This window comes from Mesoplodon bidens (genome assembly GCF_964165515.1).
Source record: "Mesoplodon bidens genome assembly, chromosome: 2".
Taxonomy (NCBI): Eukaryota; Metazoa; Chordata; class Mammalia; order Artiodactyla; family Ziphiidae; genus Mesoplodon; species Mesoplodon bidens.
In genome coordinates, this window is record NC_138177.1 from 84,638,684 (window position 1) to 84,654,101 (window position 15,418).

At 34.4% G+C, this 15,418-nt stretch overlaps 1 protein-coding gene across 3 annotated transcripts in view; it reads right to left on the reverse strand.

The window, feature by feature from the left end:
* SYCP1 (synaptonemal complex protein 1) overlaps positions 1-15,418 on the reverse strand; it is a gene marked incomplete at both ends in the record, with an annotated part of 166,705 nt that overhangs the window by 85,817 nt on the left and 65,470 nt on the right. For all 3 annotated transcript variants that reach the window (XM_081225557.1, XM_081225556.1, XM_081225555.1), the window contains one exon: positions 10,422-10,483. In XM_081225557.1, coding sequence (XP_081081683.1) covers positions 10,422-10,483 — 62 coding nt within the window. The remainder of the gene's footprint in view (positions 1-10,421; positions 10,484-15,418) is intronic.

Sequence of the window (15,418 nt, forward strand, 5' to 3'; positions counted from 1 at the left end):
TTATCAGCAATTATATGCCAATAAACTGAAGAACCTGGAAGAAATGGACACATTCCTAGAAACATACAGCCTGCCAGGACTGAGTCAAGAAGAAACAGACAGTTGAAACAGACTGCTCACTACAAGCGAAACTGAATCTGTAATAAAACTCCCAGCAAACAAAAGTCCAGGACAGGATAAATTCACAGGATAATTCTACTAAACATATAGAGAAGAGCTAAGACCTATCCTTCTCAAACTATTCTCCCAAATTGAAGAGGAAACACTCCCAAATTCGTTCCACAAGGCCACCGTTACCCTGATACCAAAAGACACTACAAAAAAAGAAAATATATTTTATGAATATATATGTAAAAATCCTCAACAAAATATTAGCAAACCAAATTCAACAACACATAAAAAGATCATGCACCATGATCAAGTTGGATTTATTCCAGAGCCACAAGGCGGGTTCAATATATGAAAGTCAATCAATGTGATACACCACGTTAACAGAAGGAAAGACAAAAAACCCCATGATCATTCCAACAGATGCAGAAAAAAATGTTTGACAAAACTCAACATCCATTCGCAATAAAAGCTCTCATCAAAGTTGGTATAGAGTAAACATATCTCAACATAATAAAGGCCATTTATGAAAAACCCACAGCCAAAGTAATATTCAACAGTGAAAAGCTGAAAGACTTCCCACCAAATTCAGGAACTAGACAAGAATGCTCACTCTCACCACATCTATTTAACATAGTATTGAAAGTCCTACTCACAGCAATCAGACAAGAGGAAAAACAAGTATCAAAATTGGAAGGCAAGGGGTAAAACTGTTACTGTTTGCAGATTACATGATACTCTATACAAAGTACCCTAAAGTCTCTACCCAAAAACTATTAGAACTAAGAGATGAATTCAACAAGATTGTAGAATACAAGATTAAGATGTACTAAAGATGCTACCAAAAAACTACTTGAGCTCATCAATGAATTCGGTGAAGCTGCAGGACACAAAATTAATACACAGAAATCTGTTGCATTTCTATACACTAATAATGAAATATCAAAAAGAGAAAGTAAAAAAATCCCATTTAAAATTTCATCAGTAAAATAAAATACCTAGGAATAACCTTAAACAAGGAGGTGAAAACTCTGCAAACTATAAAACACTGATGAAGGAAATAGGAGATGATTCAAAGAAATGGAAAGATACCCTGTGCTCTTGGATTGGAAGAATTAATATTATTAATATGGCCATATCACCCAAAGCAATCTACAAATTTAATGCAATCCTTATCAAAATACCCATGACATTTTTCACAGAACTAGGACAAATAATCCTAAAATACATATAGAACCACAAAAGACCATGAGTTGCCAAAGCAATCCTGAAAAATAAAACAACAAAGCTGGAGGTATAATCCTCAGAGACTTCAGACTATACTACAAAGCTACAGTAATCAAGACAGTATGGTACTGGTACAAAACCAGACACAAAGATGAATGGAACAAAATAGAACCCAGAAATAAATCCGCACACCTACTGTCAATTAATCTAGGACAAAAGAGGCAAGAATGTACAATGGAGAAAAGACAGTCTCTTTGGGGCTGGGAAAACTGGACAGCTACATGTAAAAGAATGAAATCAGAACATTCTCTAACACCATATATAAAAATAAAACAAAATGGATTAAAAACCTAAATGTAAGACTGGAGACCATAAAACTCCTAGAAAAAAACATAGGTAGAACACTCTTTAACATAAATCATAGCAATATTTTCTTGGATCAGTCTCCTAAGGCAAAAGAAATAAAAGCAAAAATAAATAAATGGGACCCTATTAAACTTAAAAGCTTTTGCACAGTAAAGGAAACCATCGACAAAACAAAAAGACAACCTACAAAATAGGAGAAAATATTTGCAAATGATATGACTGACAAGGAGTTTTAATATTCAAAATATACAAACAGCTCCTATAACTCAATATCAAAAACAACTAATCCAATCAGAAAATGGACAGAAGACTTGTATAGACATTTTTCCAAAGAAGATACACAAATGGCTAACAGGCACATGAAAAGATGCTCAACATCACTAATTATTAGAGAAATACAAATCAAAACCACAATTAAATATCACCTCACACCTCTGAGAATGGCTATCATCAAACGTCTACATATAACAAACACTGGAGAGGATGTGGAGAAAAGGGAACCCTGGTACACTGTTGGTGGGAATGTAAACTGGTGCAGCCACTATGGAAAACAGTATAGAGATTCCTTTAAAAAACTAAAAACAGAATTACCATATGATGAAGCAATTCCACTCCTGGGCACATATCCAAAAACCCTAAAACACTAATTCAAAAAGATATATGCACCCCACTGTTCACAGGAGCACTATTTACAACAGCCAAAATACAGAAACACAGAAGCTACCCAAGTACCCATCAACAGATGACTGGATTAAGATGTACACACACACACACACACACACACACACACACACACACACAAAATGGAATATTACTCAGCCATAAAAAAGAATGAAATACTGCCATTTGCAGCAACATGGACAGACCTAGAGAATATTATGCTTAGTAAAATAAGTCAGAGAGAGAAATACGAATACTATATTGTATCACATGTGGAATCTAAAAAATAATACAAATGAATGCATATGCAAAACAGAAACAGAATCACAGATGTAGAAAACAAACTTGTAGTTACCAAAGGGGAGAGGGAAGTGGGGAGGGGCAAATTAGGGGTATGCAGTTAACAAATACAAACTACTATAAATAAAATAGATATGCAACAAGAATATACTGTATAGCACACAGAATTACACCCAATATCTTTTGATAACCTATAATGGAATATAATCTGCAAAAAACCAAATCACTATGCTATACATCTGAAAATAACACAATACTGTAAATCAACTATAGTTCAAGAAAAAAAAGAGGAAGAAAGAAAGCTCTGACAGGCCTTACAAAAAAATAAACCTGTCTAACTTTGAAAAATACAACAAAACCAATTTTAAAACGGCAATAAGAACATACCTATCAATAATTACTTTAAAAGAAATGGACTGGGGCTTCCCTGGTGGTGCAGTGTTTGAGAGTCTGCCTGCTGATGCAGGGGACATGGGTTCATGCCCCGGTCCAGGAGGATCCCGCATGCTGCAGAGCAGCTGGGCCCGTGAGCCATGGCTGCTGAGCCTGCACGTCCGGAGCCTGTGCTCCCCAACAGGAGAGGCCACAACAGTGAGAGGCCCACGTACCACAAAAAAAAAAAAAAAAAAAAAAGAAATGGACTAATGGACCAAATTCTCCCAACAAAAGACACAGAGTGCCTGAATGGACAAAAAAACAAGATCCATATATATGCTGCTTACAAGAGACTCACTTCGGATCTAAAGACACAGACTAAAAGTGAGGGCACAGAAAAAGGTATTCCATGCAAATGTAAATCAAAAGAAAGCCAGGGTAACAATACATATATCAGACAAAGTAAAACAAAGACTGTTACAAGAGACAAAGAAGTACGTTACAGAATGATTAAGGGATTAATCAAAAGGATGATATAATAATTATAATTATATATGCACCCAACATATAAAAGTACCTAAATACATAGTGCAAACATTAGCAGACATAAAAGGAGTAATAATTGACAGTAACACAATAATAGCAGGGAACTTTAACATCCCACTTACACCAATAGACAGATTATCCAGACAGAAAATCAATAAAACACTGGCCTTAAACGACACATTAGGCCAAAAGGACTCAATACATCTATACAGAATATTCCATCCAAAAGCAGCAGAATAGACATTCTTTTCAAGTATACATGGAACCTTTTCCAGGATAGACCACATGCTAGGCCACAAAAAAAATCAGTAAATTTAAGAAAATTCAATTCATATCAAGCATCTTTTCTGACCACAACACTATGAGACTAGAAATCAACTACAAAGAAAAAAACTACAAGGGAAAAAAACTCCCAAACATGTGAAGGCTAAACAATATGCTACTAAACAACAAATGGATCACTGAAGAAATCAAAGAATAAATCAGAAAATACGTGGTAACAAATAAAAATGAAAACACAACAATCCAAAATTTAAGCAATGCAGCAAAAGCAGTTCTAAGAGGGAGGTTTATAGTGATACAAGTCTACCTCTCAGGAAACAAGAAAAATTTCAAATAAATAGCTTAAACTTACACCCAAAGGAAGTAGAAAAACAACACACAAAACCCAAAGTTAGTAGAAGGAAGAAAATCATAAAAATCAGAACTAAATTTTTAAAAAGAGAGACTAAGTAAACAATAGGAAAGATCAAAAAAGCTAAGAGCTGGTTATTTGAAAAAATAGACAAAATTGATAAACTTTAATGAGACTAATCAAGAGAAAAACAGGGCCCAAATCAATAAAATCAGAAATAAAAAAGGATAAATAGAACCAATACCACAGAAATACAAAGGATCATGAGAGATTACTATGAACAATTTTACACCAATAAAATGGACAGCCTAGAAGAAAAGGACAAATTCCTAGAATTGCACAATTTTCCAAGACTGAACCAGGAAGACATAGAAAGAATAAACAGACCAATTACCACTAATGTAATTGAATCACTAATTTTAAAAATTTCCAACAAACAAAAGTCCAGGACCAGATGGCTTCATAGGTGATTTCTACCAAACATTTAAAGGGGAATTAACACCTATCCTTCTCAAACTATTCCAAAAAACTGCAGAGGTAGGAACTCTTCCAAACTAATCCTGCCAGGCCAGTATTATCCTATTAGCAAAACCAGTCAAAGATATCACAAAAACAAAAGATTACAGGCCAATATCATTGATGAACATAGATACAAAAATCCTCAACAAAATATTAGAAAACCAAATTTAACAATACACTAAAAAGATCATACACTATGATCAAGTGGGGTTTATCCCAGGGATGCAAGGATGGTTCAATATCTGCAAATTAATGTGATACACCACATTAATCAGTTGAAGAATAAAAATTATATGATCATCTCAATAGATGTGGAAAAAGTTTTTGACAAAATTCAATACCCATTTATGTTAAAAACTCTCCAGAAAGTGAGTATAGAGGGAGCATACCTCAACATAATAAAGGTCATAAATGACAAGCCCACAGCTAACATCATACTCAACAGTCAAAAGTACTTCCTTTAAAATCAGGAACAAGGATGCCCACACTTGCCACTTCTACCTAACAAAGAACTGGAAATCCTAGCCACATCTATCATACAAGAAAAATAAATAAAAGGAATCCAAATCGGAAAGGAAGAAGTAAAACTGTCACTGTTTGCATATGACATGATACTGTAAACAGAAAATCCTAAAGACGCCACCAAAAAACTACTAGAACTCATCCATGAATTCGGTAAAGTTACAGGATACAAAATTAATACACAGAAATCTTCTGCAGTTCTATATACTAACAACAAACTATCAGAAAGAGAAATTAAGAAAGCAATCCCATTTACAATCACATCAAGGAGAATAAAATACCTATGAATAACTCTAAGTAAGGAAGTAAAAATCTCTACCTGGAAAACTATAAGACACTGATGAAAGAAATTGAAAACAAACCAAAAAAAGATGAAAAGATATACCATATTCATGGACTCAAAGAATTAATGTCATTAAAACAACCACACTACCCAAGGCAATCTACAAATTCAATGCATTCCCTATCAAAATAACAATGGCATTTTTCACCATACTACAATAATTCTAAAATTTGTATGGAAACACAAAAGACCTCAGATTGCCAAAACGATCTTGAGAAAGAACAAAGCAGGAGGTATCATGCTCCCTGATTTCAAACTCTACCACAAAGCTACATTCATCAAAACAGTATGGTACTGGCACCAAAACAGACACATAGATCAATGGAACAGAACAGAGAGCGCAGAACTAAGCCCATGTTTATATAATCAATTAACCTACAAAAAAAGAGCAAGAAATACAATGGAGAAAAGATAGCCTCTTTAATAAATGGTATTGGGAACACTGGACAGCTACATGCAAAAGAATCAAACTGGACTACTCTCTCACACCATGCACAAAAATAAATTCAAAATGGATTGAAGACTTAAATGCAAGACCTGAAACCATAAAATTCCTAGGAGAAAACATAGGCGGTACACTATTTGACATCAGTGTTAGCAATATCTTTTTTGGATATGTTTCCTAAGGCAAGGGAAACAAAAGCAAAACAAACAAATTGGACTATATCAAACTAAAAAACTTTTGCATAGAAAAGGAAACTATCAAAAAAATGAAAAGGCCACCTATTGAATGGGAGAAAATATTTGCAAATGATACATCCAAAAGGGGTTAATATCCACAATATACAAAGAAACAAAGAACTCATACAACTCAATATCAAAAAAATAAATAAACAACCTCATTATAAAATAGGACAGGGAAAAGGATCTGAAGAGAGATTTTTCCAAAGACATAAAGATGTCCAACCGGCACATGAAAAGATACTCATCACCACTAATCAGAGAAAGGCAAATCAAAACCACAATGAGATACCACCTCCCATCTGTCAGAATGGCTATTATCAAAAGATAAGAGATAACAAGTGTTGGTGAGGATGTGGGACAAAGGGAACCCTCATGCATTGTTGGTGGGATTAGCATTATTTACAATAGCTAAGATATGGAAGCAACATAAATGCCCATCAATCGATGAACAGATAAAGAATATGTGAGAAAGATAGATAGATAACAGCCATAAAAAAAATGAAATCTTGTCATCTGCAACAACATAGGTGGACTCAGAGGGTATTATGTTGAAATAAGTCATACAGAGAAAGGCAAATACTGTATGATTTCACTTATATGTGAAATCTAAAAAACAAAACAAATGAACAGACACAACAAAACAGAAACAGAGTTATAGATACAGTGAAAAAACAGGTGGTTGCCAGAGGGGAGAGAGGTGAGGGTAGGAAAGAAATAGGCAAAGGAGACTAAGAGGTACAAACTTCCAGTTGCGAAATAAATGAGTCACAGATATGAAATGTACAATGTGGGGAATATAGTCAATACCTATGTAATATCTTTGTATGGTGACATACTGTAACTAGACTTATCACAGTGAACATTTCGAAATGCACACACACACTGGTGTGCAACAGGAACTAACATACTGTTTTAGGTCAATTATACTTCAAAACAAACAAACAGAGTCATAAAACAGAGATGAGATTTATGGTTATGGGGGTGAAGGAGATAAGGGAGGACGAGGAGTTGGATGAAGGCTGCCAAAAGCACAAACTTCCAGTTATAAGATAAACAGTACTAGGGAGGTAACATACAATGTGATATAATTCACACTGCTGTATGTTATTTATGAAAGTTGTTAAGACAGTAAATCTTAAGAGTTCTCATCACAAGGAAAAAATTTTTTCTATTTCTTTAATTTTGTATCTATATGAGATGATGGATATAGACTTATTGTAATGTATGTAAGTCAAATCATTATGCTGTAGACCTTAAACTTATACAGTGCTGTATGACAATTATATCTCAAGAAAACTGGAAGAAAAAATAAAATACAATTAGATTCAAAAAATAAATACATTTTAAAAATTACACGCAAAAGAATAATAAAGCTGGAGGAATCACACTACCCAAACCTAAGACTCACTATATAAAGCTACAGTAAGCAAAACACTGGTGAATGGATAGACCACAAAAATCAATGAAACAGAAATAGTCCAGAAGTAGACCCACACAAATATGGTCAATTGATTTTTTTTATAAATGTGCAAAAGTAACTCAATAGAAAAAGGAGAGTCTTGGGAATTCCCTAGTGGTCCAGTGGTTAGGACTCCGCACTTTCACTGCCAAGAGCTCAGGTTCAATCCCTGGTCGAGGAACTTAGATCCCGCAAGCCGCTTTGTGCAGCCAAAAAAATAAATACATACATACACACATATATACATAAAGAAAAAGAGAGTCTTTTCAACAAATGGTATTACCAATACCCTACATCAATCCAAAGAATTTAAATCTTAAATACCTCTCAAAGTAGTATTTCACTACTACCATCATCTCCCAGCCTAAGTTCTCTTCTCTGGCTCCTGTGATTGTCTGTCTATTCTGAACTGTTCTATCTTAATATATTGTGTTCTCCGTACTGAAAACCAAATGAGCTCTTCAAATTGCAAATCTGACCAAGTCACTCCTGCTGAAATTCTTTAGAGCTTCTCATTCCTCTTAGGATAAACATAAAATTCTGTTGATATGATTTTAAAGGGCCATGAATTAACAGGCTCCTACTACCTCTCTAGCCTCATTTTGCACCACACTCTTTCTTTCATTCCAGGTTGTATTCACCATATTCCTTCCTATCAAATGACCTTTGCACATATTTTCTCTACCTGATAAGCACTTCCTTTCCTTCTCTGGATTTCAGTTCAATCTTTATTTTTTCAAAAAACGTCTCCTAAACTCTCTAAATAGTTCAAATCCCTTTATTACACTGTAAACTAATCCTTTATTGCCCTTGACACCATTGTATTATTACCTTTGAATGACTGCTTGTATTTAAGTGTGATTATTTCGTGACTAGCTCCACGAAAACAGGATATGCATCCATTTGCTCCCCAGTGCATCCCCAGAGTATACCATAAAAGGAACTCAACAAATGTTTGTTAAATGAATAAATGTATCTTATTCACCCCTCACAACCACCCTATGAGATATGTACAATTATTTCCCCCATTTCATAAATGGAAAAACCAAGGCATCAAGAATTTAGGTAGGGCCTCCCTGGTGGCGCAATGGTTGAGAGTCCGCCTGCCGATGCAGGGGATACGGGTTCGTGCCCCAGTCCAGGAGGATCCCACATGCCGCGGAGCGGCTGGGCCCGTGAGCCATGGCCGCTGAGCCTGCGCATCCGGAGCCTGTGCTCCGCAACGGGAGAGGCCACAGCAGTGAGAGGCCCGCGTACCGCAAAAAAGAAAAAAAAAAAAAAAAAAGAATTTAGGTAAATTGCTCTAGGTCATACAGCTAAAAAGAAAAAAGCTGGATACCATCAAAGCATTATGATTCTAAGGATCAAGATATTAATTATGCTCTACCAGCTATTCAAATAAAACAAAACCTAAACCAATCCTTGTCCATGTAGGAGTGTAAAAATAATACTTTAGTATTAATTCATTCAACAAATATTTATAAAGTGCTTACAAAAGTGTCAGTTACTGTGCTAAGTACTGAGGTTACAGGGCAAACAGGACAAAGGTTCTTAGCCCTTATTGGAGCATTCCACTATTTATTTATTGACCACCTACTATGTGCCATCTACTGTGCTAAGTAAAGGAGACACTAAAGGGAGAATAAAGCCTTAAATAATTATACCAAAAATAAATTAAATTTCATTTGTGATAAGTACCATAAAGGAAAAATTCAGGGTGCTATAGGAACAAGCTATACAGAGACCTAAACTAGCTAGGAATGTCAAGAGAGATTTCTAAAGAATTGATATTTAAGCTGAGACCTGAAGTATAAGTTTACATTATCAAATTTGAAAGAAATGTAAATATTATTATTTGCAAGAATTTGTGCAAAAGCAATTCACTGAAGAAAGGATAAGCATTTGGAAATAGTGCTTCCCAAGAGATGGAAAAATTAGGAGTTGCAAAATCAGGTAGAGATGTGATTGGTTAAACCCAAAATCAAAGATCTGTAATCATAAACACTATTGTCTTCTATAAACAAAGGTTGGCAAACTACAGCCTCTGAGACAAAATCAGCCCACAACCTTCTTTTGTAGGCCCTTGAACTAAGAACGGTTCTTACATTTTTATAAGACAGTTAAAAATAAAAGAAAAAAAAATGGAGGGGGAGGAGAAAATTAACATTCTGTATATAGCCACAAAGCTTAAAATATTTACTATCTAGTCCTTTACAAAAGAAGTTTATCAACCCATGCTCTACACACTATAATCAAGTAAAACATAATGAAGCCTTATCCTAACAAATTCATTAAATATGATTCTATTTGAATACCAAACGTAGGTACTGAATAGATATCATACATATCTTTCTCAAAATTGCAGCTTTGTGGCTCAAAGTTATCAAATGCACACCAAATTTACAATCAGCTACAGAAAAGGCATATTTGATCTCACTTAAATGTACTGTCAACACATGTTTAAGTAATATAAACACCTACACCGACAGTTATCAAAATATACTACAAAAATTGATAGAGATAAGAAATGTGGCTTCACTAAAACCAAATGTAGTTTTTTTATATTTTAGTTGAAAAACTACCATAAGACATCTATAGGATGAGAGTCTAAGTCACTGGATTTAATACTATTTTGAAAAATAATTGCTACATATTAATAAGAGAAACCATACACTTACCAAGATTTTTCTCAATTCTTCAAGTTCTACTTCTTTGTTATTTTTAAGCTTAGTCACCTCTTCTAAAAAAATCAAAAGAATATAAATGCGTTAAAAGCTGGATTTAAAAAAATGGGAAAGGAGAGACAAGAAATAAGAATTCCATTTGAAAGGGAAAAACCAAAAGAGATGGGTTAATGCAACTAGAGTGCTGTAAAGCATAGAGGAAGTCCAAATGGAACTATGCTAAATAATAATGGATAAATATTAATAGTACTGTTTCTATAAAATTAATTCCACAACCAAATGAGCCCAAAGTTCATTAAACAAAATAAGCAATGGATCTATATAAAATGAAGTCACACAGCTTAGGTAAAAATAGTTAATTTTTTAAAACTCAAGGATTGGTTAAAGCTAGTGGACTGATTGGGACTTCCCTGGTAGTCCAGTGGGTAAGACTCCATGCTTCCAATGCAGGGGGCCAGGGTTCGATCCCCGGTCAAGGAACTAGAACCCACATGCATGCCGCAACTAATAAGTCCACACGCCGCAACTAAAAGTTCCCACGTGCCACAACCAAGACCCGCACAACCAAAATAAATAAGTAAATTTTTTAAGTAAAAAAAATAAAGACAGTAGACTGAGCATGTGTCCACTCTCTCTCACCCCCAATCCCATAAATTAAAAAAAAATTATATATATATACACACCCTTAACTAAATCTCACTTATTTAGGTCTCAGTTTAAAGTCATCCTTGATCACCAAATCTAGATTAGGTCCTATCATTTTCTTATATTTTGTCATTTTCATTCATTTCATTCCTTCATAGCACTTATCACAATTTGTAATTAAATATTTATTTGTAATTATTCATTTTATGTGTCTCCAAGTAGAGTGCAAAATCTCATGAGAACAAAGACCATGTCTGTTATGTTCCTAATTAATATCCAAAGCTAAATGAGAAACATCTAAGTCTAATTTCTATAGTTATTTTGTATCTAATAACCAAAGAAGAAGCAATAGAAAAAACTAGAGGGAGAATCTATTATACAACCAGAGTGAAAATAAATGTGGGCACAGAGATTGAAAACTGACCACAGGAGTAAAACCTGTTTAGAGCTATATTAGACTGAACTGAAGATGGGAGACACACGAAGAAGCAAAGAAAACTGTACCAAGTAAAGAAACACAAAAAATTAGTTGACAAAGATTCTGAATTTACAGTTGTCTTTAACTTACTTGGTATGCACTACCTCATTCTTTAAATGAACAATGAAGAGACACAGAGTTTGAACTTAGGCAATTAGATGACTCTTAAATCTGCAACACAAAATAGTCAGATTTGTATTTTTAAAGGAACACTATAGCATAAATGCAGAGAATGAACAAAAGGTAGACAAGAGTGGAAACAAAAAAGATTGATTCTAAAGATACTGCAATTAGTTCTGGTCAGAGATGTCTGGTTCCAAGCTAATGTCAAGATATAAGGGGTAGAGTAGGCTGTATCTGAGGAGTGCACAGAATAACAGTGGTCTTAGGATAGGTCAATGATTGTAACTCCTGAGGGGACAATGGAGGCATACACTAACCAAGATGTAATCCTACGAAAATATCATTAAGGAAGAGTGCAAAGTGTAGCCAGGAAACAATGCAGTAAGAATGAGGGCTATTGCAGTAAGAAAGAAGGTTATGAAAAAAGGCCAAAGCAAATAGAAGCCTAGTAAACACAAAAAGAAATGAACAGAGATGAGGACAAACGAGGGTAATATGAAGCATGGTTTGATGATAATGTCCCAGATACAATTTGTGTTCCATTATGTTACTCACATGCATCCCTCTCCTAGGCTAAGATAATGTGCTTGAAACTCTAAAAACCAGGAAAGAGGAAATGAGGACTTGAACTGTTCAGGTCTGTGGAGATGAGGAAAAGGGAGAAGATTCAGAAGATATTTAAGAGTTAAAAACTCTTAAATTAGTTAGATTTTAAGAGCTAGATATTAAGAGTTAGAAACAACAGCATTAGATAACCAATTAGAAGTGAAAGGTAAGGGAGAAAGAAGATGTTTTGGTTTTGAGAACTATACTATCAACCAAAGAAGGAAATAAACTAATATTGAGTACTTACATCACTGTTAATGATACTCTCTTAAACATAATACTTTGCACACTCCATCATTCTCTACAACTATCCAAATCCTCTCTATACCTTAAACTCTACTTTGTTTTTTAAATCTACCTCTTCTATAAAGCCTTTTCCAACTCTGCAGTCCACATTGATACCTTTGGCTTTCTCTTGTTAACAGCATTAACACATTTCCATCAATAAGAAATCTGTGAGCATTCACTCCAAATATATAAATATTTATACAATACAAATACATATTTATATTTTATAAATTTATATAAAATACATATATTATTCATTATAAAACATATATAAAGCATTAAAAATAAATAGAAATAAAAGTTGTAATACTTCCTCCCCTAATCCTAAACAGAAGTCTCTCTCACTCCTTTAATTTTTGAAACATGGTTCCAATGATTTTATGAATTCAAACTTTCTCCTACAATAATTAGAGATTTCTCAAAAACATGGTATTTCACTTCTTGTATATGTTTCCACCTAAGATAGTGCTAAGAAACACACATAGAACTATTTCACAGTTCTGGAATTCCTTATCCAAACTTCTCATAATATATTGCTCTACTAAGAGAAAAATCACATTATGCATTCGATCTTTCAATATGACAATAACAGCCACTTATATTCAGTATCAGATTTAATTATTCCTTAGTCTACAACATTCAATTGACCAATTCTAAAGAACATAGGTATATGCAGTGATTAAAGACAGTATGTTATGCTCTAAAGGAAGATTTTTAAAATGGGTGAATTATGCATTCACAATCATTTAAATGTAAAATAATACTAAAAATATTATTTACCATTGGATAGTACAATTTTGGATGTTCAAAACTGTTAGTCTAGTCTGTAGTGGAAAAGTAAGCATTGCAAAAGGAAAAGCATAAATTGGGTTTCAAAGTTCAACCAAACATCCTAACAGGCACTACTGCTTACAATTATTTTAATTATATAAGTATTCAAAGATAATAATAAAGATTATAGAACATTATAGAGATTTCCAGAAAATGCCTGCCAATCCATGAATTATCTTAATTTATAAAATAATTCTTTTCACCAAAATTGGAAAAAAATGTTTATATATGTTTATAATTCTCCACAATTATAAATAAGAAGGTTTATAAATATGAAGCATAGACTTATTAAAATTAGCTAACTAAATGGTCATAAATTCACAAAATAACTACAAACTTTTCTCTCTTTTAGCCATGAAAGTTGAGTATTAACAACACCACACGATAAAATAAGGTCACATTTTCCTGTAAATAGTTCATAATCCAACATGGCTAATGAATGAAATTTCAAAATTCAATCAAAATATAAGACATTTCCCACTAAGAATTATTATTAAGGCCATTGAATCCTAAATTAGGAAAAAAAGACTACAGGAGGAAGACATTCCACCCGTGGGCAGCAGCTTCAGGCCATGCTCCAGAGTTCCAGCCTACCCTACACATTTCAGACTCGCCTAGCCAGCCACTACAACCTTGAGAATGCATCAAGCACACATTTATAACACTCTATGGAAGGAATCTTCTCTTCCCATATGCAGAGCCTAAAAACCCACAGCAACTGGCTAGAAGGAGAGCAAGGGGTAAAAGGCAGTTTCAGGCACAAAGCTCTTAGATATCCTCATCCACCAGTGGGCAGAGAGCAGAAGCAAGAAGAACTACAATCCTGCAGTCTGTGGAATGAAAACCACACTCACAGAAAGATAGGCAAAATGAAAAGGCAGAGGGCTATGTACCAGATAAAGGAACGAGATAAAACCCCAGAAAAACAACCAAATGAAGTGGAGATAGGCAACCTTTCAGAAAAAGAATTCAGAATAATGATAGTGAAGATGATCCAGGACCTCAGAAAAAGAATGAAGGCAAAGATCGAGAAGATGCAAGAAATGTTTAACAAAGACCTAGAAGAATTAAAGAACAAACAGAGATGAACAGTACAATAACTGAAATAAAAACTACACTAGAAGGAATCAATAGAAGAATAACTGAGGCAGAAAAACAGATAAGTGACCTGGAAGACAGAATGGTGGAATTCACTGCTGCAGAACAGAATAAAGAAAAAAGAATGAAAAGAAATGAAGACAGCCTAAGAGACCTCTGGGACAATATTAAATGCAACAACATTCACATTATAGGGGTGCCAGAAAGAGAAGAGAGAGAGAAAGGACCAAAGAAAATATTTTAAGAGATTATAGTCGAAAACTTCCCTAACATGGGAAAGGAAATAGCCACACAAGTCCAGGAAGCGCAGAGTCCCATACAGGATAAACCCATGGGGAAACACGCCGAGACACACAGTAATCAAACTGGCAAAAATTAAAGACAAAGAAAAATGATTGAAAACAGCAAGGGAAAAATGACAAATAACATACAAGGGAACTCCCATAAGGTTAACAGCTGATTTCTCAGCAGAAACTCTATAAGCCACAAGGGAGTGGCATGATATACTTAAAGAGATGAAAGGGAAGAACCTACAAGCAAGATCACTCTACCTGGCAAGGATCTCATTCAGATTCAATGGAGAAATCAAAAGCTTTACAGACAAGCAAAAGCTAAGGGAATTCAGCACTACCAAACCAGCTGTACAAGAAATGCTAAAGGAACTTCGCTAAGAGGGAAACACAAGAGAAGAAAAGGCCCTACAAAAAAACCCCAAAACAATTAAGAAAATGGTCATAGGAACATACATATTGATAATTACCTTAAACGTGAATGGATTAAATGCTCCAACCAAAAGACCCAGGCTTGCTGAATGGACACAAAAACAAGACCCATATATATGCTGTCTACAAGAGACCCACTTTAGGCCTAGGGACACATACGACTGAAAGTGAGGGGATGGAAAAAGATATTCCATGCAAAT